At 35.2% G+C, this 25,690-nt stretch overlaps 2 protein-coding genes across 2 annotated transcripts in view; both read left to right on the forward strand.

The window, feature by feature from the left end:
• Positions 1 to 6,759, forward strand: part of LOC142340265 (uncharacterized) — a 30,808-nt gene extending 24,049 nt beyond the window's left edge. Inside the window, exons 8-9 of the mRNA XM_075390829.1 lie at positions 4,453 to 4,721; positions 6,113 to 6,759. Coding sequence (XP_075246944.1) covers positions 4,453 to 4,721; positions 6,113 to 6,310 — 467 coding nt within the window. The 3' untranslated portion in view covers positions 6,311 to 6,759. The remainder of the gene's footprint in view (positions 1 to 4,452; positions 4,722 to 6,112) is intronic.
• Positions 6,760 to 11,750: 4,991 nt separating this feature from the next.
• LOC142339664 (NADH-quinone oxidoreductase subunit I-like) lies at positions 11,751 to 25,239 on the forward strand. Its single transcript, XM_075389866.1, has 5 exons — positions 11,751 to 11,887; positions 14,804 to 14,976; positions 16,687 to 16,860; positions 20,170 to 20,378; positions 25,089 to 25,239. Exons 1-5 carry the CDS (start codon positions 11,761 to 11,763, stop codon positions 25,138 to 25,140), a joined length of 735 nt encoding a protein of 244 aa, XP_075245981.1. The 5' UTR covers positions 11,751 to 11,760; the 3' UTR covers positions 25,141 to 25,239.
• The last annotated feature ends 451 nt before the right edge of the window (positions 25,240 to 25,690 follow it).

Consider the following 25,690-nt stretch of genomic DNA (forward strand, 5'->3'; position numbering starts at 1 on the left):
AATCTTCACATGTTTTAACGGTCCTTGAACATGCACCGTGCTCTGTGGTAATGGCTTGGTTTCAGCTTTCGGGTGAGTCATGTGTATTTGTGTGTGCGTGCGTGTGTCCGTGAGCGTGCATGCGTATGTGTGCCCGCGCGCGTATGTGCACGTAGGAATTCAAATGACCATTTTGATCTTTTCGGTTTTGGGACGTTCATTTCGTTTTCGAACGTTTTATTAGTTTTCGAATGTTTGCTTGGTTTTCAAACGTTCGATTTGTTTTCGAACGTTCTTTTAACTTGACCGCTTTCGTCTATGTGACTGTGTGTTTTCGTGCGCACTCTGTGTGTGTGTGTGTGTGTGTGTGTTTGTGACCTTCAACTGATGAAATTTAACTGATGTTAACCATGGCATGAAGTACAACCACTGATTTTTATCCTGGTGTTTGTGTGTGAACTTGTTTGCGAGAGTGTATGTGTGTGTGTGCGTGCGCGCGGTTGAGACCTTGAGCTGTTGACATTCGACTGAAGTTAACCTTACATTGAGTTTAACCACTGAGGGTTGCTTTCTTTCTCTTCACTTTCTTTTCGCTTTCCTTTCTATTTGTCTCTTTATCTCTTTCTTTTCTCTTCCTTTCTTTTTCTCTTTTGTTTCTTCTCTTTTTTTCTGTCTTTCTTCTCTTTTGTTTCTTTGCTTTTTTTCTTTTTTATCTTTCTATTTTTCTTTAACCTTCTTTTCTTTTTTTGCTATTCTTTTGCCTTTCTCCGCTTTTCTTTTTTCTGCCTTTCTTCTGCTTTTTCTTTTCTTTCTTTTCTCTTTCATCTTACTCTATCTTTCGTTTATGTCTCTGTTCTCTGTAATGCTTCTTTTTCTCTCTTTTCTGTCTTTTTTTGTTTCTTTTAACTTTCTTTTGTTCCTCTGCCTTTTCTATTTTTTCTGTCTTTTTCTCTTTTCTCTTTTGCTTTTTATCGTCCCTTTCCATCCTTCTTTTCTTCTCCTTTTCTTTTTTGCAATTCTTTCTTTTCGCTTTCTTGTCTGTTTCGTTTTTGTCTATTTATCACTTTCTTTTCTCTTTCTTTGCTGTCTTTGCTTTCTCTTTTTTGCCTATTGCTTTTCTCTTTCCGGTCTTTCGTTTGTCTTTTTTGCTCTCTTCTGCTTCTTTTCCCTGTTCGTTTTAGTGTTCTTTTATCTTTTGACTTTCTGCCTTTTCTCTTTGGCTGCCTTTCTTATCTTTTATTTCTTTTCTCCTTTTCACTTTCTATTCTCTGTTTTTCTTTTCTTTTCATTTTTTGATTTAGTTTTTCATTTTTTTGCCTGTCTCTCCTATTCTCTTTCGTTCCTCTTATGAGGTTTTTCTGTTGTTTTTTGTTCTTTTCTTTTTCCTTTCTGTGTTTCCTTTATCTCTTGTTTCTCTCATTTTCTCTGCCTTTCTTTTCTGTCTTGTTTTTCTCCTTTTTTGTCCTTTTCCGTCTTTCTTTTCTTTTTGTTTTGTTTTTTCCTTTTCTGTGTTCTTTTGTGCTTTTCTTTTTTCTATTGTTTCTTCCTTTTCTCTTTCTTTTCTGTCTTTTTTTCTTTCTTTCAATTCTCTCCTTTTTTCTCTCTTGCTTTTCTCTCTTCTGTTCCTTTCTGAATTGCTTTTCTCTTTCTTTTCTCCGCTTCTTCTTTTTTGTATCTTTTTTGTATCTTTTTTGTTTCTCTGCCTTTTCTCTTCTTTCTTCTTTCTCTGCTTTTCTCTCTTGTTTTTTCTCTTTGTTTACTGTCTTTCTTTTCAGTCTTTTCTCTTTCGTTTCTTTTTCTTTTTACTTACCTTTCTGTCCATCTTTTTATCTCTTGCTTTTTCTTTTCTGTTTTTATTTTCTCTCTTGCTGTTCTTGCTGTTGCGTTTTCTCTCTTTTCTGTATTTTGTTTCTGTCTCCACTTTTTTCCTCTTTAGTTTCTGCTTTTTTCTCTTCCTTACTTTTCTCTTTAGTTTCTTTTCTCTTTTTTTCTCTTTTCTGCCTTTCTCTCTTTTGTTTCTGCCTTATCTCCCTTTTTTAATTTCGTTTTCTCTTTTTCTTTTCTGTTCTTTTTTTGCCTTTGTTTCGCATTCTTCTCTCTTTCGTTCCTCTTTTGTTCCTCTCTTTCGTTTTTTTTCATTAGTTTTTTGTTCTCTTCTCTTTCTTTTCTGTTTTTCCGTTCTCTCGCTTTTCTGCCTGTCTTCTCTTTCTTTTCTCGCTTTCGCTTCTGTCTTGCGTTTTTCTTTTTCTTTTCGATTTTGGTCGTGTCTCTCTTTCTTTTCTCTTTTTTCTTTTTCCTGTTCTTCTTTTCTGCCTTTTGCATTTGTGTCTTTTTTATTTTTGCTCTGCTTTTTCTTTGCCCTTTTCTTTCGTTTCTCTCTTCTTTCTCTATCTTTCGTTTCTGTTTTCTGTTTTTTCTGTCCTTTTCTCTCCCCTCTTTTTTTGTCTTGGCTTTTCCTTTTTCTATTTTCTCTTCTTTTCTGATTTGCTTTTCCCTTTAATTTTTCAAATTTCTCTTTCGTTTCTCTGCCCTTTCTTTCTTTGTATTTTCTTTTTCTTCGTGTTTTTTTTCTTTTCTCTCACTTTTCAGTTTTTCTGTCTTCTCTCTTTTTCTCTCTTGCTTTTTTCTCGTTCTTTTCTACCCTTCTTTTCTGCTCTTTTTCACTTTTGCAATTCTTCCTTTTCGCTTTTTTCTATTTCGTTTTTGTCTATCTTTTTTATCTCTTTCTTTTCTCTTTCTTTGCTGTCTTTGCTTTTTTTTGCCTTTTTCTTTTCTCTTTCCGGTCTTTCGTTTCTGTCTTTCTTTGCACTTTTCTGCTTCTTTTCCCTTTTTGTTTTGTGTTCTTTTCTCTTTTGACTTTCTGCCTTTCTTCTATTGCTGACTTTCTTCTCTTTTCTTTCTTTTCTCCTTTTCACTTTCTTTTCTTTGTTTTTCTTTTCTGTTCATTTCCTACCTGTCTCTCCTATTCTCTTTCGTTCCTCTTACAAGTTTTTTCTTTTGTTTTTTGTTCTTTTCTGTTTTTCCTTTCTCTCACTTTCTTTTCTGCCTTTCTTCTCTTTCTTTTCTCCCTTTCTCTTCTGTCTTGCTTTTTTTCTTTTCTCTGTCATTTTGGTCTTTCTTGTCTCTCCTTCTTTTCTTTTTTCTGTTTTTTCCTTTCTGCCTTTTTTCTTAATTTTTTTTCTTTTTCTTTGCCCTTCTTTTCTTTCTTCCTTTTTTTCTCCCTTTTTCTCTTGGCTGTCTCACTTTCTCTTTTCTCTTCTTCTTTTCTGTTTTGCTTTTCTCTTTAATTTTTCTATTTTCTCTTTCGTTTCTCTGCATTTTCTCTTTCTTTCTCTCTGTCTTTTTTTCTTTCTCTCTTCTCTCTTTTTTTCTGTCATTTTTTCTCCTTTTCTCTGTTGCTTTTTCTCTTTCCTTTCCGTATTTCTTTTGTCATATCTTTGTTTTTCTTTTCTCTTTCCTTTCTGTCTAACTTTTTCTCTCTTGCTTTTCTCTTTCTTTTTTGTCTTTTTCTCTTCTTTTTTCACCCCTTGTTTTTCTCTTTCTGGTCTAAATTTCTTTTTTCTCTCTCTTTTTTCTCCCTCCCTTTCGTTTCTCTTTTTCTCGCTTTTTGCTTTCTTTTCCCCCTCTTTTTCTATTGCTTTTCTTTTAATCGTTTGCTTTTCTCTTCTTTTCTTTTCTTTCTGTCTTTCGTTTTTCGTTTTTTTTCTCTCTCTCTTAGCTCTTTCTTTTCTGTCTTGGTTTTCTTTTTTTTCATATCTTTTTCGGTTATCTCTTTTGTTTGGTTTTTTGTCTGTCTTCTCTCTGTATTTGTTCTTCTGTTCTGTTTTTTTCTATCTTCTCTCCTTTACTCTTTTTTTCTCCTTTACTCTCCTCTTCTCTTTCCTGTTCTTTTTTTTCTGCCTTTGTTTTCTCTCTTTCTTCTGTCTTTTCTCTTTCGTTTCTTTCTCTCTCTTTTCACTTTCGAATGTTAAAGTTCCGTATCATCGCATGTTATAAACGCTCCTTTAACATTCAGCGTAACGTAAAACATGAGTTACGCTAGGCCACCACGTAGAATCTCGTTATCTGTACAAGTCTTAGCGCTCCCTAAATATTCAAGGTGGCAAAGCCAAAAACGTCGTTGGACAAAAAATTGTTGGCACTTAGGGTAATATACACAAACCAAACACATCGGTAACGAAACGTAGTACCTACTGCTTTTGAACGAGTGGCTTATGTTCTAGCCCCAGGTGGTACAAAGAAACCTGAATTTTTATTTTAACCGTCTATTCTTGCAAATGATTCTGTGATGCTTTTGCGGGCCTGCTAGTTTGGATAATAAATCTCACTCTTCAACTGTTGAAAAAAAACTTGCCGGTTTAACACAATTCACAGCTTTTTATAGTCCTCACGTGAAACTGTCGGTCTATTTTCGAAGTATCTTCGGGAGCAATCGGAACAAGTGCTTAAATTTTACGTACTTCATATTTTTAGGAGCAGCTTTTAACACGTTGATGTCGGACGAAACGCTCAGTGATGCCAGCAGTTCAGATGGTGATGATGATGATGATGCAAGCGGAGATGGTTCTGATAATGGTATAAATGGCACTGAAAGTGAGAGCGAAGAAGAAGAGAAATGGTCTGATTTTGAATCAGATGCAATAAGTACAGCAAGTTATGAAAGTTCGGTGTCAACCGAAGAACGAGTCCCTGATAGCACACGAAGGGCAAACAGTACCAATGAGCATAGGTCACTCAATAATGTAAGTACATTTTTCATATCTACAAGCAATGATTCATACCTTTATGGAAGTTTTGAGTGCTTGCTGGAGATGAAGATGTAATAACGAATTCTAGGAAAGTGGTACAGGTATTTTGATGCCAAAAGATATGGCTATTTGGATGCGTATAATTTTGATTTGTTTATCTAAATAGATGGCTAGACGTGATTCGTATGCATTAGAAAGGTTTTTTGTACAAAAAAGCAGCTGGAATTGTTTCTGGATGTCGCTTATGCATTCTGATTTATTTTCAGTTCAAGATAATTTTAAGTGCTAAGATTGTTATTAATAGCCGCCCTCATCTTCTCAGCCGGCTATTATAGCGCTCCTATTTTTTTTTTACTTCGTCGAATAAAAAAATGTTTCGCTTTACCTCATTTTGCCGCTTTTTCAGCATTTTGCGTGATATCTTTTTGACTTCTCTAGGCTAGTTTCTCTCTTCTCTCATTCTGTTAAAAGTGAATTTGAACATCAGTTGCTCATCAAAGCAATTCAAAATGAACAGAGTCAGTATAAAATATTGAAGTCAGAAATAGAAACGGGATAAACCCATAAAGCCCAATTTTAGATAACCGCTATTTGAACGTCGTTCCTATTAGTCTTGCCATCTCTAATGCTTATTGGTATTGATAGTAGCCCCTGTAGCCTCTCTCTAAGAAACAGAAGTACGTTATGTTCAACTACGAAATGCCATCAAAATAAATCGGACTTAAAAAATGTTTTTGTACAAAAATCTTTTTTTTTTCAATATCTTCTATTCTTTCAATCCCAATCATGCTTATTGGAATCAACGGCGGCTATTTTTCGGCAATCTGCCGGGTATGTTATCTGTTGGCTCCATAGATATCTGTTGTACTTTGAAGCTGCTGTTGATTGTTTTTAATTGCTCTTGAACGAAGTTCATAGCAATCATTGTAAACGGTGTCTTTTTTATGTGTGACAATTTTGACAATTTTCGCTTGACAATTTTGACTTTTCGAGTGACTTTTACGCCCTTGACTTTTTGCGTTTCGCGTGATCTAAAATTCTCTCTCAATCACAATTTCAAGCAGCTGAATTCAATTGGCGGCAATTTAATACTAAAAATCAAATGAAAAGTGCGCCGAAACTGGTGCCATTTTTCACTTTAAATCTTAATAGTGGTATATTTTAACCTCTAATGTGGTTATTTGAAGCCCACTATTGAACTTTTTAGTCCCATTTAAACTCCCCCTCCCCCCCCCCCCCCCGACTGAAGCAGGCTGGTATTGATTAGAGCTCCCACTAGTCGTTCGAGAGCAATTCTTCCGATGTATAGTCGTTTATGTTTGTATCAAATATAGCTCACAATCATTTACTCATTAAATCTTTTGACGGTGTTTGAAATGTTCCAGCAGTCGACACCAACCCGTCGTTCGTGCTACAACCTGAGGCCAAGATCATCACCCAGAGTTGGAAGTCTTCAGTCACTATCAAACCCAATTATCAGCGAAGAGACTCCGGGTGAATTTGGCGATTCAATCTCAATTCAGAGTAAACTAGTTAGACAGTACTATGAGAAACGAAGGCAAGCCCACAGTTCCCAAACATAGAGTGCCTTATAGCTTCTACCTGTAATGAATAACGTGCAATTTATTTTACTTGATGACGTCTTGCCTTATTTGCAGTATGTTTTATTGTAATGTGAAAGGCTTTTAACCTAAAATATATCGGCAACCGGTATTGATTTGAAACTGCTGTATTTGTGTCTAGCAGTTGTAAAGCAATAGCAGGGTCACTAATGCCGAAAATAGCCAAAAATGGGGAGGTGTGTCGGACACATCATAGATGAGTGAATTGGTTGCTCTCTTCGCCGTGCGAGTAAATTGCTACCTCTGTTTGTCCCGTTTCGATTGAGATGGAAATCTCACACGATGTAGAAAAACTCAATGGGAAATTCACAAAACCCCTTTCAAACTATATGAGATATCCCAACTTGAAGTTTTTGACCAAATTAGTTTAGATCAACAGGTACTTATGTTTGTGTGATTAATCACAAGTAACAGTTCTTCGAATTTCCGGAATGCATCTCTTATATGTAACAGTAAGGTAATAAAATTTGTTTTTAAGGGTGTTTTGTGCCAAAAGGAGTAGTACCATGTGCATTTATTCTCTCAAGTGTATTCTGAGCATTGGAATTTGTTTTTTAATGCAAATTTTTGTTCTACCGACTTTTTGTTTGAGTTTTTTTTCTTGTCACCATTCGAATTTTTGTCCTAAAAAACGGGATAAAAAGAACGGAGGGTATTAATTTTCTGAGCAGTTCCCGTACAGTTTCACCAGTCTCTAAGCGTACAATCATCGGGACTGCTGAGAATACAAAATAATGAAGTTGGGGTAACGCCCTCACCCCCCCCCCCCCCCCCCCAACACACATACACTCCCCCTACCCCTCACTTCATCCCACTCCACTCCCATGCCCACTTATTGCACCCCCTAAAACCTCACGCTTGCCCCCCCCCCCCCCCCCCCCGAGACCACTAAGATAACCTGCTCATTAATGCACCTTTTTTGTTTCCACCTCTCTGTTAAGCTTTCGCTAGCCTACCTAAGCCACAGCTAGCTACTGACAAAGCCAGCCGCTCGTCATCCGTTTGCGAGCAACTCGCCTCGTGTTAGTCGGTTGTTTTTGTTTGCCAATTTGTGTTTCATCTCAGTGAAGTTTTAGTATCAGCCTCTAAACGGCTATTATTTAGGCGCTATTTAATAGCCGCAAAGAGATAGCCGGTGCCATTACTGGCCTTCTCTAGGTTTTTTAAAATCCAAAAATTGCATTGTATTGGTACTCTGTTTTTTAGAAGATGTTTTCACACATGTTTCCTTGACTTTGATATTTCACAGCGGGATGAACAGGTAGCGACCAGTTGGCATTAAGTTTGATTACAGGCTCATAGCTGACTTTAGTAGTCCCTCAAGTGATTATAGCGCTGCAGTTGCTGGGAAGCCCTCAGTTTAAGGCTAAACGTCCTTTGATGAACTCTGAGCCCAAAATAGTGCAACTTTTAACGTATTTTGGTTGGTTTTTGAGTTTTTTGTTTGATCAGTCTTAAATTGACATTTTTCTTTGTTGATAAAGGTACTTTGAAAGACAGAATTGCTTTTTATATCAATTTTCTGAGTTATGTTTTGGTACTGCAAATAAAACACGCCAATTGGTTCTAATTTTTGAATTTTTTTGTCATTTTTCCAGCCTCAGGGGCCAGGATTTTTCTAGGTTTTGATAATAGGTTGCTGCAAAGTTTCTATAGGCTATGGAATGGTTGTCACGATTTAAATATAACCATTTTTAGCAATGTTTTGATAACATTTTAAATCTTAGATTTTGATTTTTGTTAGTTTTTTTGACCTTTTTGGCGAATTTTGGTTTATTGACCTTTTTAGTTTATTGACCTAATATCGCGAATTTCAGCAGTTAAGTTTTCAATTGCAAATTTTTCGAACTTTCCTGTTTTTTTTCTGAGTTTATCGATATTTATTGTTGAGCGAATCTGTTTTAGGTTTTGCCAATGGGTTATTGGACAGAGTCACGAAACAAAAAAAAATCGTTTTAAAGGTTTTGATATCGAGAAATTCAGCAACTTTCAATAAATTTTGCAATTTTCAATTTTTAAAATTTTGTCATATTTCATTATTTGTCATCTTTTGTGGCCGGTAAAATCCTTTCAAAGCTGTGTGTGGTTTCATGGGTAATTTTGGGGTTCAGAGTATACTGCTCAAAATTGCTCAGCTTTCAAAAATGTATTGAATGAATATCAAAGAACGAAAGGCAAATTAGAGACTGGATAAAGCCTTAAGTACACGTTATAGATATCTAGTATTGGAACTTTTTTCTTATTAACTTTAGGTACTACGTTTAATGTTTATTGGTATTGATTTTGATAATCGTTTCATCTCATTAAGAAGCAGAAGTTTGTCGTAGTACAATATTCAATGACAGTAGAACGCACGTTAAAAAGTCTGTTCTTTCAATACAAACTGCGTGATCATGGGATTTAATGGAGGCTATTTTCCGATAACTTTGCGCATGCTTTTTATTCAGCTTTTTTTTGTTAAACTGACTTAAATTAACATATAATACATGCATATCGGTTGCCGTTGTCAATATTGTGGCAGTTTTGCAATTATAGATATTTTTATGGTCAGATGTATTGATTTTGTATGCCTAAACCCCATGTTTTGTATAGTGTAATGTTTATGTTTATTCTTCGATTGCTTTCTGTTAGTGTAATTGAAACGTTCAATTAAATATGCAGTTTTGGGATGTTGTTGGAATTTTTCTCCTCTGTCAATATTGAGAAGTGCAAAATGTGGATCTGCCTTCTTTTTTCAGTCAACAAAGTGTTTTCATCAACCTGTGCGACCTAAATAATGTGTGTTTTTGTTTTGCAGAGCCTAGTAGTAGGTGGGACTGCCCGTAACAGTTTTGAGATACGATTATGAAGGTGTTAATATGCACTCGTTAACAAAAGTAAATGTTACAATAGCAAAATTACAGTAAATTGACTGTTGAGCATCTTCAGTAAGAGAATTTTCAATAACATTCTGATTTCTGTTTTCTTCAAATTCTAAGGAAAACAGAGTCAGCTGCAAATCGATAGAATTTTGATTTTTCTCAATTCCAGAAAAAAGACAAACATAATTGCTGAAAATCCAGATACCTTTTGCCTGTTTTCCGTAAATTGTGGTCTCGGGGGATGGGATATTAGGCAAAAACTCGATTATGCGAACACTTTTGTAGCCATTTGGCGGAAATTTTGCATTAAAATTTGTGTACAATAGAGGCGAATACCTAATAAAGGACTCAAGTGTCTCTAAAAATTGTCTTTACTTAAAAATGAGGTAACAAAGCACATGTGAAATTCACTGCTTCTTTGCAAACTATTGCATCCTTTAGTTACAATTTGGTAGTATTTGGTCAAAAGAATATGCAAAAAAATACGGAGGAAAGAGTAGAGAACATATCAAAAAAATTTTGCGCCTTTGTTCTAAACAGTTTAGAGCTGTAGAAAATGTCGCTATAATTGCTGGATGTACACAAACTGAAATGCCAGATTAATTTTCTCTAAGAAGCAACTGTGTCTTTCTTGATAAGCTAGAGACAATTTTTAAGGGCACGTGTAATTTATAGCGTCATGTGGATTTTGGAGACCAAATATTTATTTCAAGATTTTCGCCTAATGTCCACAAATATTTATTTTAAGCTTTTCGTCTAATGGCTACAAAAATTGTGTTCGCCCAATCGATTTTATAGGCATTAGTTCCAGAAATTTTGTCTCTTGTAGCTTAAAATTCGAGTTTTTTAACCTGAAACGTTTAATTTTTGATGTTTTGAAATAAAATTGCGCTTCTTCCTGTTTCATTTAATTTGAGCAACCCAGAGGCTGCAAGATTAGATAACAGATGCTATCTCTGATGCGTTGTTTCTGTTCTCGTGTATTTATTACAGATTTAGTTCACCGCATTATTGGGATTCTCATTTATTTAATGTAACTTCTAAAGCCGCTGATTTCTTCTCAAACGACTGATTTAGGCGCTCTACTGTTTTTCGGCTCGAAGTCAAGTATCGGAGAAGTGTCTTTATTTGATCAACATGTTTGAGTGAGTTTAAAATCGGATATTTGGCACAAGCTAAATTTGTTGTAGTTTGAGCTCTTTTGAGTTAGCTAGAGTCTGAGGTGTAAAAAGATTTGTTTCAGTGTGTGCATTTTTTGTTCACACGCGCCTTTTTAAAATTTACTTCAAATTGACTGTAGTATTAGTATTAGGGTTGTTTTGTAGCCCCCACCCCGCTTAAAGCGTATAGCCCCCCCCCCCGATCTTTTTATTTATACCATAATAGGAGCTAGAATTTTGTGACGGCTGTAATGGTATAGAACCGAAGATTTTTACAGATTAAAGTTAAGCGCTAATTCGTTTTTTTAAGCGCTAAAGCGCTAATTTTTTTCAACTATGCTGCTACTTTTCATGCTAATTTATCGATTTATTTATTTTTATACTTGTGTCCAGCTGGAATTGAATAGACGCCTATTGTGCGTAGATTAACAATTCATTATTTTTGTTTCTTGGCGTGAAGTAGATTTTTTTTTAGAAAACAAAATTGAGAACAAATTTGTAACAAAATTGATTAAAACGAAGCTAATTTCGTTAATTCTTTTTATTTCTCTTTTTATCAAAATAAGTTGGTTTGCATTTTGTGTACTGTCTATTATCCTAACACTGTCAGAGCAGTTCATTGTTATCATTTACATGAAACTAACTGCGTGGTTTCTCTGTACTTCTTCTTTTGTGTACTTTGATTAACCAATTAATTCTATTATATGAAGAATTAATTGAATTATTCTAATTTTTTGTTTAAATAAATAATTGGTTAGTTCTCTGTTTCAATTGCTATTTAACTAAATGTAGTCTTCATTGTTTTTTTTATCATACTAGTCATTTCAAAAAGAGAAAGTTTTTCTGCAAAAGCATTTCTTCGAGCATTTTCCAGAATTCTTCCAGCTATATTTTTTTAAGTTCGTGCTACGCTTTGTTTGCATTTTTTGTTTCACAAAAACTGTTTTCACGGTTTACTACCTAACCACTGATTCGACGGAATGGAATTTAGATTTCATACGACAAATTTACGCAATGTATTAATACATTCAGGTTCAAAAATTATTGACTTTTTAGTACAAATGTTATAACTTGAATAGTATAATATAATATATAGTTAAGTATAGTATAGTTTAGTATAGTATAGTATAGTATAGTATAGTATAGTATAGTATAGTATAGTATAGTATAGTATAGTATAGTATAGTATAGTATAGTATAGTATAGTATAGTATAGTATAGTATAGTATAGTATAGTATAGTATTGTATAGTACAGTATAGTATAGTTTACTATAGTATAGTATAGTATTGTATAGTATTCGTTCAAGAGCAAAAGTTTGAGGCAAAGTGCTCTCATGCAGTTAAATTAAATTGCCGTCGATCATGATGTCCTTGTCGTTTTCAGATGAGATGATTAAGCGAGTGCTTCAGAACAACTTATGGCTCAGGTCTTTTCTGTCGAGACCGGATGGAGTCTCTTCAGTAGTCAGTCGAGTCACACAACTGGAATCACGCTCAAGTAGCACCACTACAACAGGTCAAAATTTAATATTACCGAACTTTTTTAAGCAAAAGAAAATTTTTTCATATGCAATATGATGGATTAATACAAATCTTTGTTATCAAACTTTGATTCGGAATCAAAAGTTTTTGCTCATTAAAAGTTCAAATAAGGAAGTGCTTGTTTTTTTTAAGAATTCTTCATTCTTCTCAATCGCTCTCTATAACATCAGTCTTGTTCTCCTTAAATTTCAGAACTACAGAGAAGAATTTTTTCAAAAAGAAGACAGCAGTGATTGAAATCGAGAATTATGTTTATTCATAGCTGCGATAGCTGTAGCGATAGATAAGTGGAGCTATTGTTTGGCCTCTTAATGATTTTTATTTTTATTGAGTGAATAAATTTTTAATCCATGTCGTGTCTTTTAATTCAACAAATCTTGCATATCCGAATGACTTTCCTCACTCGCGGTAATTGGAGAAGTTCAGGTCAACTGCACATCCCTATTTAATTGTTGTAAAATATTATTGGAGGGTGGCTGCTGGAAAAAATACATAAGTTGATTCCGAATTCAATATTATCAAGTGAAGGAAATTCATAGATATTTAGAAATACTGAAATTTTGTTCTCTTTAAATCTTGGCTTTATTTTTCTTTAGTATTGTGAGAGTATATATCAACTAAGCAATCCCAGTTGTTTTCTGGCAATATACCAGCAATCTTCTAACATCTGTTTATTGCTAATTACTTTTAGTTGCTGAACACGCGAATTCGAAGCGTTTATAATCAGCAGTCAAGTGCAAACTGCTTTCAAGTGCAAAACTACTTTTGTCTTCTGAATTTTGACTAGGCCAACAGTGAGTGGACTCTGTCGCCCGGAAGATTGATCAAATAAAAATAAACCAATTATTTTCAATTGGTGAAGCAAACGCTAACTTGTTGCACTGCTAGTTCACCTCTTCCACTCTTGTACGCTGTTGCAACTTAGATTGTCTCGAAATAGGTTAATTCCCAATAAGTCCCGTATGATTCTTGGTTATATGAATAACAGTGGTAAGAAAAACACATTTTATTAGAAAAGACAAGCAAGACAATTTATAAAAGTAATTGAAATAATAATAACAGTGTCCGAGGTTCAGTTCCCAAATGAACTTAACCAAAATGCTTACAGGAACCAATTGGTCATGCACTTTCAACTTTTCCCAGGTATAGTCCCACTAAGCAAAGGCCTCTTGAACTCTGTCTGGCTCGCAAAACAACTCTCTCTCTCTCTCTCTCTCTCTCTCTCAAAACCTCCTGTCTCTACGTACTGTGATTCAATTTATACTCAACCAACGCGCTCTTATCTTAAGCAAACAAACCTTAGGTAAATTGTGCAACTTGCAATTGAAATCTGTCTCATAATGTAGGGCTCTTTTTACCATGCGAAGAAATTACTGCTCACTTATCACATAAATACTGTCAAGCTTCGTTCAATTTCCACCTTCGGACGACCCTCGGACCTTTATGTAAACATACCCACTTCGCTTATTAGCATTATACACTTGATATATCAATCACTTTTCACAGCAAACTTTGAACGTTGCTTTGAAAAAGCTCTTGTCACTCCGTTTCCGCTATCAGAGCCACCGTGTCCGCTATCAGAGCCAAACAGCTGTAATTAATCTCAATGAAAATTCTTGCGTTAATTCATCAACTTAATTTACCTTGAAAATTATCAAAGCTGTTGTTCCTAATTTTAGCCTTTTCATACAACTCCCCGTATAAGAAAACCAAAGTTTCCTAAAAACCCAAAAATTTGAGCTAGGAGTCAATAAGGGGTCAATCGTCAAAGATGAGGTGTCAAGGTGATAAAAAATATGAATGTCGCTGAAAGTCCATCCACAGGTGCACCTACGCAATAATTTTCATGACTTAACTCGTAATAGGGCACGAGCAGTGCATGCGAGCATGTCTCGTGGGTGTTCCGCGGGGGGTTTAAAATTCAAAAGGTCATATCTCGTGTTTTAATGGTAAAAACATCATCGGATAATTTCTTTAGAATTTGTAGAGTGCCAACTTCCTGAATGACAAAAGTCATTTTCATAGCGTTCTCCGTTGCGAGTCATTTGCTTTTTAAAACTTTTTAACGAGTCTTGAGTGTTGAAAACCGAAAAATCCAAGTTTGTCAAAATTTACCGTGGTAGCTATTTTTTGCCAATTCAACACTGGCACACGTACAATCCATTGGGACTGGTTCATACCGTTATTCTGTAATTTTCAATTTTTCCTTGAAATATCAAAAAACCTTCGAAGCACGCCACTTCTTGTGTTAATAACTCAGGGGTCCGTAGTCGGATTGCCCCGCAAAATAATACCAGCCCGAGAGGACCATTGGGGTTATTTGCCGTTAAAATTTGGTTCACATACTTTAGTTCCGGTTAATATGACTACAAATGGGGTAGGTTGGCAAGATTTGGGATTTGCTCAACCCAAATAAAACATATTTAACTTACTTTGCTTAATCTGCTCAAGTCCACAATAAGTTACAAATGTGAGTTCAACACGCCTCCCTCCTAGATTTTTATTCTCCCGAATAATGCAAGTAGTTCTCCTATGAATTAAATAATCTACTCCTACAGAAGTTTAATGCATTCACTAAGGAAGTTATCTATATTCCATTTCATGTACTGTAATTAATTTCGACTTCTTTTTTTACTGTAATTTTGAAAATCCCGTTTTCTGTATGTTGTGGCTTCTATTCAAGCTCTTGGGTTACAAAATGAAGTTTTTAATTTTGATTGTCGAGAACACTGAAAAAATCAAAGCAATTGACGTTTCTTCTTTCCTTCGTGTTTTTGAAAACTATAAAATGGGGTGAGATATAAGTTATGCAGTTGAGCTGTACTAAGGTAACTGAGACTTAATTCGACTATAATCATATTTATAATCATCACAGTTTATTATATTTCAGAGTCATCTACCTCCCCCTCCTCTTCTGACACTGCCTCTTCTGTTGAGATTCAACTGGGCAAGAGTGTCGGACAGAACACATACAAGTTTGTCAATGCCTCCACTGAGAATGCCTCGTGGTTAGAAGCAACAGACCTCAGTGCCAATGCACTCTTGTTTGGGGAGCTTTTGAAGGTAATATTGTGCTTTTACATTAAGTCGAAAAACCTCTGAAAAAAACGGCAATTTTAGATAGCGAAAAACCCCAAGAAAACACTTAATATAAAGCTATCACAACTTATAACAAAATATCACAAATGTAATGTTAACATGAGGGCTTATTAATAACCGCCACCATCTTTGCAGCAGGCTTATTGACGCAGGACGTGATTGAAAGTCTTGTTTTTATTTGCTGATCAAATTTGAAGATTGGAGTGAATGAGAGTAGTTTTTCGTTCGTACCGCTAGTTTGAAGAAAGCGAAAAATGGAGATATAAAGAAGTTTTCTCTAAGCGAGCTAAATTTTTTCGTTCGGTTTTTTAATAGCCGCAAAGCGATAGCTGAGGCTATCATTGGCCTTCTCTTGTTACAATTCAAAGAATTTGAATTGTATTGGGGCGCTGTCCTTTTTAAAAGATCTGTTCACCTTTTCATGATTTTTGAAGTCAAATTGGAGTAGTGATTTTGGTCACGCCGAAACAGGAAATGGAGCGAAAAACTAGAAATAGTTTTCCAAATTCTTTCACATTCCCCTCTGGGTCTATTTTTTGTTTAGTCAATGAAAATTGTTTGAATTGTACGTCAGGACTTGTCCTACTATGTTTTTTTATTTCGTCGTCGAGATTTTTGTTACAACCATATGACGTCATTTTCACTTCGAATCTGCTGTTTGTTCATTCGTTTATGCAATTTCAACTGAATTGCGTGCGTGACGTCATTTTTCGCTCTTAGTGCAAAGTGTTTTTGTGATGGGAATGGGGTGATGGGAATCGATCACTTTCAATCAATGGCGGCTTTTTTCCTTTATCTTGCAGGGTATGTTTTCTGCGATGGCTAATTTTCTAACCCACATTGGGAAACTAAATAGTCTTGCGGTAGTTGTTTTGGTTTTGCTTTGACCAGAAAGGGAAAGAGGAGCGACGTGTCGGTTCGAATTTTCAAACTCTTCGTATTTGTGCTTAATCAAATCATGGCGTGATGTGATATTTTTAAGTCAATATTACCTTGGTGTAACCTTGTTTGAATCATTTTTTGGGCAAAGGGGTTCACAACAACACGAACGCTATATAAACATCTTAAAGCTTGTTTTCGATTAAATAACATTGGTTTTGAAATGTTGAGTGAAACAGGATAACTGATTTTGAAGAGCCATCCGACCGTGTGTTTCTGTTTTGAAGCTTTCTTTCAGTTTGCAGAGAAGGTACATGAAAAAATATGCGTTACCTTTTTAGTATGAAATGCTGAAATGTGTCTGATAGATTAAGAGAGGTCAACAATTAATCAGCGTTCACAATTCTGTGATGATTTATTTTCCGCGACAGCTTCTAAAAAGACACAGGCGATGGTTTCAAAGTTTCTAGATAGAGTTCGAAGTACAAAGTTTTTTATTTGAAACGGGCATGGAAATTTAGGCGGTAATTGACTAAATGAAAAAAAAACAGTAGATGAGGTTGTTGCGTTTTAGCGTGATCCAGTATATTTCGAACGAATCTTTTGTTCTGTGGGTTTCTATTTTGAAGCTATCTGGGAATTACCTAATGAGAGCGCCAGAGTAGTTTTATTGGGCACTTTACAGTTTGTCACTCTGCATTTTGTTTGATCAATTTGGGTTCTTGATTTTGGCATTTTTTAGTTACTTATTTGTCTCCAGCTGCATTGTTGCATTCTGATGTCTTTTTCTTATAGGGCATGGGCATGACTATCAGCAAGATTCTGCACGAGCCAGCGACCATCAACTACCCCTTTGAGAAGGGTCCACTCAGTCCCAGATTCAGAGGGGAGCACGCCCTGAGGAGGTACCCCAACGGAGAGGAGAGATGTATCGCGTGCAAACTCTGCGAAGCCATATGTCCTGCGCAGGTTAGCTGTCGTTTAGACTTAGAAATTTTCACGTGTTTGGCAAAGGCATTTTTTTAAAAAAAAATAAAATTTTGCAGAACACTTCTAATCCTTTGAACTAACTGTGATTGAAAAATATACTGTTTTTGCTAACCAAATCTTTTAATTTTTCGTAGTGTCCACGTCAGTATTTTTAGATATGTCATCATTTGTAAGAAATTGCGTAGTTTTGAAATTGATTCGCCTTTTGTCATTTTCGATTGATGCGTTAGCTTCTATGTTGTAATATAAACATTTATGAGCGGTGGGTTTTATCTTTTCTTTTTTTTTGGTCATATAAATCCTTTTATCATTACAACTGTTTATCGATACCATAATGAAACTACTTTCGAAGACAGTGGCTGCTGCGTCTTACCAATTAAAAGGATTAAGTATAAATAATTATTGTCCTATTTTACAATGTCTTGAGCTACAAAAGTTGAAAACTACTATCAAAGTGAGCGAATTTGCTCAAAAATTTGTGCACAGGTGAGGCACTAGTAATGAACTGTTTCCCAGAGGCTTCACAATGAAATTAGAACCCAAATCGTACAATTGAGTTATTCAGCCGTTTGTTTTTTATAGCTGCGAAGCTGTAAGCTGAGTGTAGCCATATTGCGGTGCTCTTGGTTTTTTACGACCCGAAGAGGAGTATTGGTTTTCTCTCGCTTTTTTTTTTACAGGAAGTAGATTTGTTCACGCGGCATTTTGACCTAAAAGCGAAAGTGAGAAAAGCTGTCTTGGTGAACAGATTTTCGCTAAGCGAGAGAAGTTTTTTGATCATGCGCTGCGTTTAGTGAATGAGTTTTTGACTTTGAAAAGTAGTTTTTGACTGAATTGCACAAATAGATGACCGTTTTTAGCCGTTTTTTCGTCTAAGTGGCCCAATTTTTTTGCTTTTAATTTGGTTTCTTGTAGAAATAAATTTCATTCGATACTATATTGAAATGTCAACCTCGGAAATTGATACCACAGTGTTTTGCAGAGCCTGAAAATGTGTTTCAAGTTGAAAATTGGCACATAATTCTTGATTTTTTAGTTAATTTTTGGCTTTTTTAATATTAATTTCTTCTTTTTTGGATCTTTTAACCGTCTTTTTGTCAAAAATCAGTTAATATGGCAACTTCTCTTTGATGCCTTCTATACTCAACGCCTCTTTCTACCTCGATGTAATTTTGGTTCATAAAATTGTACATATGCTAATCCGATTTTGGTAGTTTTTTTCCGATTTTCGTCAGTTTTTCGTTTGTATTTTTGTTGTAATTGCTAGAAATGGTTTTTTTGTGCAACATGAGGGACTTTGATTTCGTTTCAATAAAAATTCTATCATTTTTTGGCGTTAAGTTTTAAAAAAAACAGTTTAAACTTTTTCATAAATGCAGTCATAAAAGTTTTTTTGACGATTTCTTTGAAAAATATTTCAATTTTTCGTTCTTACGGGTTCTGCTTTTTCTTATTTTTTGTTCTCTTCAGGAGAATAGATCTTTTTATTGGATGACTAGTTATCTTTTCTATGTCTTGAATGCTGAACAATGAAATGTAATAGTTTTTCTTGAATTTTTGAAATTGATTTTCAACTTTCAAAAATCAAGAATGTCTTTTTGTTACGGTGTTCCTTACATTGTGCCCATATTTACATTCTAGTTAGTATCATTCTAGCTTTGTCCTGGCACCTTCATTTATTTTCGGTTTATTGTTTTTTTCAGTTGTTAAAAATGAATTTCAGCTTTTTCTTAGATTTTCGTCATTTCTTTGGTTTGCAATTGATTTCATGCAACATAAGGCAGTACTGAGGGTTTGATAGCAAGCTTTTTCCAAAATTTACACTTATGGCTAATTACTACAGCTTTATTCCGGCCTTGCTTTTAAATAAAACGATTTTTTGCCTTTGAATAATCTGCTGCTTATGTCTTTTCTATGATCAATTTTATTTTTGATTTAGTATGAAATCATGTTGTCTAGCTCATGTACAAGAAGGAACAGATGTATGATGTTTTTTGTCTTAATCGCAGTGAATAGAAGTGTAATTATAGGTGTTTTCTGATTCTTAAATTTGAGCTTCCTTTGAAAAGATTTAACTTAGTTTCTAAGATTATTATCTGCCGTTTGCTTTCGCGATCTTTTTCAGATTAGAATCATGAATTATTTGAGGGCTATTGATAGCCTTGTCAGCTTTTTCAGACTATCAGGTTTTTGACCACCTTAATTATTTTGGATTTTTAACGTTTCCAAATGTTTTCAATAATATAAAATTTTGCTGCATTTTGTTTCTCTTGTTGACAGGGGTTTAAGTTTCACACGTTTTTAGAGCAGACCTGGGGAGATAGTGAGTCAATGGTTGATTACAAAAGGTAGTGGCTTCCGTTGCAATTACGGTTTTGTTAGTGAACTTCTGACGCTTCGAGTCGCTTCCGGAATTCTCCCGGCTATGTTTTTTTGTTTCGTCGTCTGACGCTCTTTTTTCGTTTGACATTTGTTCACACAGCAAAGCTGAAAAGGTCAAATTTTCTGAATGACTTATTCCTCTCACTAACGGCATTTGCGTGCGTGACGTCATTTCTCACTCGCTTTAGCGAAAGTTTTTAGGTTATTTGCGTGATTAGATTTTGATCATACGTGACTTACCTCACTCAATAAAATGACTTTTGCACTTTAAAACTTAAGTTTAATTTGAATTTGTTTAAGGTCAAAGCAACTCATATGTGCAATAAAGGTCCCTAATAAGAGGCTTCTGTGGAATAAATTTTAACAAGCTTTATTAATTTATCGCTGAATGTTTTTTAACCTAGTTTCTTGAGCGGCGTCTATTTTCAATTTAGATCTGTATCTGTTTCTATCTCTATTATATGGCATGCAGGTCTATTCTTTCGCAGCTATTCCGGCAATCTACTGGCTATGTTAATTGCTCTTGAACGAAGTTTTCGAGTGACTTTTAGTGCCTCTTACGACTTTTACGAGTGACTTTTACGCCCTTGACTTTTTGCATTTCGCGTGATCTAAAATTCTCTCTCAATCACAATTTCAAGCAGCTGAACTCAATTGGCGGCAATTTCATACTAAAAGTCAAATGAAAAGTGCGCCGAAACTGGTGCCATTTTTCACTTTAAATCTTAATAGTGGTATATCTTAACCTCTAATGCTATTGGAAGCCCACTATTGATCTTCATAGTCCCATTTAGGCTCCCCCTCCCTCTCCCCCCCGCCGACTGAAGCAGGCTGCAATTGATTAGAGCTGCCACTAGTCGTTCAAGAGCAGTTCTTTCGACATTTGTGGGTTTATGTTTTGTGTAGGCTATCACAATAGAGGCTGAGGAAAGAGAAGATGGGAGTAGGAGAACTACCCGCTATGATATAGACATGACCAAGTGTATATACTGTGGACTTTGCCAGGAGGCATGTCCTGTGGACGCCATCGTAGAGGGACCCAACTTCGAGTTCAGCACTGAGACTAGAGAAGAGCTCCTTTACAACAAAGAAAAACTGCTCAATAATGGGGACAGGTATATACTGTACCTGATTAATTTCTAGAATGATTAGTAGCTCGCTTGAGTTTTTAGACTCATCGTCGAAAGAAAACAACGTTTACCACGATAAACTGGTAACGTCCGAGTGCATCAAGTTTCTGAGAAGTTCTTTGAGCTTTACTGAGCTCTAAAAGTATACGGTTCAGCAGAGGTGAAAAGTTTGGATCGGATCACTCCTAACCCCTTATTTTACTTGACCGCCGCTGTCATCTCGCCCTATGAGGAGGCTAGCTTCCTTATGCTTTAGCTAGATACAACTAAAGCCAACCCGTCGCCGGTCATTAGCGAGCGATAGGATGACAGTAGTCGGTTTATTTTTGATAGCCGCCGATGGCGTTAGTTGAGCGGGGCTATTTTTGACCTTCTTCTGTTTTTTTTGGATATCTTATACTAACAAAAAATAATTTGTAAGTGTGGGGACATAACAAAATTGGGGAAGAGAATGGAACTGCTCAATTGCTCTCGAATGAGAAGCAGTTATTGGGTGTCTTTTTCTGCGGTTTTTTTTGCTTGGCCTTTTTTGCGCTTTTCTTTTAGAATAATCTTTTGAGTGATTTCAGTTTGTTCGTCATTTTTGAGTGATTAATAGCCGCCCTCGACTTCTCAGCCGGCTATTATAGCGCTCCTACTTTTTTTACTTCGTCGAACTTTTTTTTCGCTTTACCCATTTTGCCGCTTTTTCCACATTTTGCGTGAAATCTTTTTGACTTCTCTAGGCTAGTTTCACTCTTCTGTCATTCTGCTCAAAGTCCTTTTAAACAGCAGCTGCTCAGCAAAGCAATTCAAAATGAAGAGATTCAGTATAAAAAAATCAAAGTCAGAAATAGAAACGGGATAAACCCATAAAGCCCATTTTTAGATGCTCGGTACTTGAACTTTGTTCTAATAAGTTTTAGTTACTATCTAATGCTGATTGGTATTGATACTAGACCCTGTAGCCTCCCTCTGAGAGACAGGAGTATGTTCAATTACGAAATGACATCAAAATAAATCGCACTGAAAAATGTTTTTATGCAAAAATCAATTTTTGTTGATTTTTTCTTTTTTTCTTAATCCCAATAGAGTTATGGGAATCAACGGCGGCTATTTTCCGGCAATCTGCTGGGTATGTTTTTATTAGCTCTTACTCCGAAATAAAGTTTGTTGTTTAAAGAATGATTATTCCGATTGTTAGAAGGATGATGTCAAGGCCCTGATAGCTGAGTGGTTAATGCATCTGTCGAGGTGACGAATGGAACGCAGGAGGGCGGGGTTTGAACCCGACCTTCGTCTGATGTTTTTGCAGCCATAAAAAAGGCTACAGCCCGTGAAATCAGTTTCCCCGCCTGTCATTCGAAAGCAATTTTTCGGACGTTAGTCGTTTTATGGTTTTTATTAATAGCCGCCCTCATCTTCTCGGCCGGCTATTATAGCGCTCCTATTTTTTTTTCTTCGTCGAACTTTTTTTCGCTTTACCATTTTGCTGCTTTTTCGACATTTTGTGTGAAATCTTTTTGACTTCTCTAGGCTAGTTTCTCTCTTCTCTCATTCTGCTAAAAGTGATTTTGAACATCAGTTGCTCAGCAAAGCAATTCAAAATGAACAGAGTTAGTACAAAAATGGATGTCAGAAATAGAAACGGGATAAACCCATAAAGCCCAATTTTAGATGCCCGCTATTTGAACGTCGTTCCTATAAGTCTTAGTTACCATCTCTAATGCTTATTGGTATTGATCGTAGCCCCTGTAGCCTCTCTGTAAGAAACAGAAGTACGTTATGTTCAACTACGAAATGCCATCAGAATAAATGGGACTTAAAAAATGTTTTTGTACAAAAATCTTTTTTTTTCAATATCCTCTGTTATTTCAATCCCAATCATGCGTATTGGAATCAACGGCGGCTATTTTCCGGCAATCTGCGCGGTATGTTTTTAATTTTTATTATGAAAATTGACATCACGCTAATATTGACATCAATACTCAGAGTGAAGGTTGTTTGAAGTCAAATTGATAGTATGTAAGTCTAAATCACTTACAGACAACACACCAATATTTGGAAAAACAATTTTGTAATTCTCAATCTTTTCATTTGTATCGTTAGACTACATACATATGAAGCGCTAACCAACCCATTTTTTCGTTCACACGATCAGCATTTTCTAAGCAGTTATTATGTTTTAATAGCAACAGTCAGCTTCTCGAACTATTTTTAGGCGCCCTCTTTTTAGAATTCAAATTTTTCGAAATGTTTCAGGGGCGCTTATCTTACGAATCTATAGGACTCTATTACGATTTTTGTTCACGAGTGCAATTTGACTATTTTTACTGTTTTTCGAGATTTTTGATCGATTTTTTTCTTAAGGGTCTGAATTTTTAATTCTTCTTAATTCTTTTTACCTTTTTGTTGTTATAAGTCACCAAATTTACGTGTGACTTCTGACTTGTTCGACTCACTGTTTCAACTAAAAGTTATTTAGAAATCATTCAGTTTACACGAAAACTTTCAAGGACAAAAAGTGAAATCCGAAAAATGGGATAAACCAATAAAGCCCGGGAACTTACTGTTTAACTCAATGTTTAACTTAGTGAATTAAATTATCAAAGTCCCTTAGAGTATACGTCTAATTGCTCTTAGTATTAAGCTTAGTGTCCTCAAGGTAGGAGCTTGAGTTCATCATATATATATATATATATATATATATATATATATTTAATCTCAAACATGTAAATTCGAATAGCCCCAAGGTTAAAGTTACATGTTGTAATATTATAAATTAAACATACTACATCTTTCCCTTGAATAACTAAACATAATAATAATAATAAAAACTAAGGTTCAGTTTCTAGTTCTCGTGAATTATTTTGTGAAAATAAACTTCTAAAGCCTTAATAAACTTATCGAATGTAATGAAATTGTTGTTCAAATGATAACTTTTTGGCACTTGGGTTGTTTTTTGACACTTATATCGGTCATTTTTTGGCCTATTTTTGATTTACTTAATTAGGTCATTTTTTGGCCTCTTTTGCTTATTTTTTTTTATTTTGTTGATTTATTGTGCGTTAAAGAATAGGTGCGTTGGTGTCAGAAATGGTGGAGTTTTTTTATTTTTTTTAGGGTCAGAATCAGTTTTTTTTTATTTGTTCTTATTTGTTCTGTTTTTAATAGCCGCACAGCGATAGCTGGGGCTATTATTGGCCTTCTCTTGGTTTTTTTTTTATTTCGTCGTCATGATTTTTGTTACGACCATATGACGTCACAGCCACTTTTTGTTCATTCCTTCATGCAATTTCAACTGAATTGCATGTGTGACGTCATTTTTCGCTCTTAGTGGAGCGAGTTTTTTTGTTCAGGCGCGTGATTAAATTTTTGGGCACACTTGACTTACCTCACTCTCAAAAATGACTTCCTCACTTTGAAATTGACTTTTATTTAGTTTAATTCAAAGAGATAAGGTCAAATGGGTGTGTATCACTCTAAATGAAGGTTATTTGAGATCAGCTAATAGAGGCAGCAATAACTTATATAGATTTTTAATCAAAATATAACAGATCAGCCTTCAATGAAAAGACGAATTTTTTTGGTCTGTCTTTTTTTCTGTTTTTTAGACTGCCGATCTACGAATCTATTGCGGCTATTTTTTCTGGCAATCTGCCAGCTATGTTTTCCATATAAACAAGATAAGGAAGTGAATAATTTTTAAGTAACTGTCGGGCAACGTACATTTTAATTCGAGTCGTAATTGGTATTGTTAGGCTATGTTTTCGAGATCTGTTCAAACGTTTTGGTGATTTAGGTGAAGCGAAATAGACGCGATGATTTTTTTCACGCCAATACAGGAAGTTGACCGAAAAAATTAATAGTATCTTGGCGTGATTTTTTCTCGCTAATTTTAAGAAAAATGTTGTGTGTACAATTTTTTTTTGTATAGTGTTTTTTGTTTACGTGTGGCAGTTTGAGTTCTGTTTGATTTCTTTGATGTTTTTTCTAATGGGTTTTCTAAATCCATACCCAGACTTAATGCAACTCGAAACTTTTTTCAAGGTCAAGGAATTTTGCAAGCAAGGAGGCTGTGTAATGTGCATTTGCACTTAATATTCCGGCCCCACTCAACCACAGTTTTGACTTAGTTGTCTACCAAATTAGTAAGAGATAGAAAAGTTTCAGGAGCTCATATATTGCCCGAAAACAATTGGTGTAGCCATTTCAAAAATAGCTTCAAACTCAAACCTTAAAAAATTAAATATTGCGTCATTAGAAGGCCGATAAACCTGCTATTGAGGAGACTTGGTGAAAGCCAAAATCAAATAAAACAACAAGCCTTAATTACGACCAAAACTCAATATCATTTTTTTAAAAAAAGAAAAGCTTAATAAGTCAGAATTGCATTAGATAAAAGCTGAATTAAGCAATTTGACTTGCATTTCACCAGAAATGATAGAGGATCTTGCTTTATTGAGAATAATTAACATTAAGACAAAAACGAAAAAAGGCAAAGTTGAAAAATACGTTTATACTTTTTGAAAATTAATTTCAGACATGAAAACTATTCGCCACTAAAGTGGGTCGAAACAATCAGTTCTGTATTTGTGTTTATCTATATTGTAGGGGCCGCAGCTGTTTCGACTATTTGCTGGCTATGTTAATTTATTGAAAAAGACTACTTTTTCAGGGTAGCAAACTATTTACTGTGAACTGTTTTGGTTTCAGGTGGGAACAGGAGATTGCAGCCAACATTCAAGCTGACTATTTGTATAGATGATGATGCTAACAGAGTGTGCACTTTAATTTGTTGTCCGAGATTTGCGGTGTTGAAACTTTATTTGGTCGATTTAATTTTAATTGAATCTATAAACTTGTACACATTTATTTTACTCAGATAAAAAGAGTAACTCTTGAGAACAAAGCGTTGAGAAGAAAACACTGCTGACTGCATTACTATTTTGACTGAAGACTCGTACTTTAGACATTCTTTTTAATTGCTCTTGAACGAAGTTCATAGCAATTATTGCAAACGTGTTGGTCTTTTTTATGCAAATTTTTCGCTTGACCATTTTGCGCTTTTCTTGAACATTCTTTGACTTCTCAAGTGACTTTTTCACGCTTTCGTTCTTTATTTTTGTCTGATCTCTATTGCTCTCACGTCGAAGTAAAATTGGTTGCAGCACAGCAAAAAAGAAGGAACTAATAGCCGAGTGGTCAGTGATTCTAGATAGGGAGTCGGAGGCCGATGGTTCGAATCCCGGTGTGGTCAAATGTTTTTCCACTCGTCTGTCGTTCGAGAGGAGTTCTTCCGACACTAATCGGTTTGT

The sequence above is a fragment of the Convolutriloba macropyga genome, chromosome 5 (genome assembly GCF_964194025.1).
Source record: "Convolutriloba macropyga chromosome 5, txConMacr16.3, whole genome shotgun sequence".
In the NCBI taxonomy this organism is placed as follows: Eukaryota; Metazoa; Xenacoelomorpha; order Acoela; family Convolutidae; genus Convolutriloba; species Convolutriloba macropyga.

Coding starts and splice junctions, on each gene's coding strand:
- LOC142339664 (XM_075389866.1), top strand. CDS start 11,761: ATGATTAAGCGAGTGCTTCAGAACAACTTATGGCTCAGGTCTTTTCTG. Junction 11,888..14,803: donor AAGTAGCACCACTACAACAG/GTCAAAATTTAA, acceptor ATTATATTTCAG/AGTCATCTACCTCCCCCTCC. Junction 16,861..20,169: donor AAGCCATATGTCCTGCGCAG/GTTAGCTGTCGT, acceptor TGTTTTGTGTAG/GCTATCACAATAGAGGCTGA.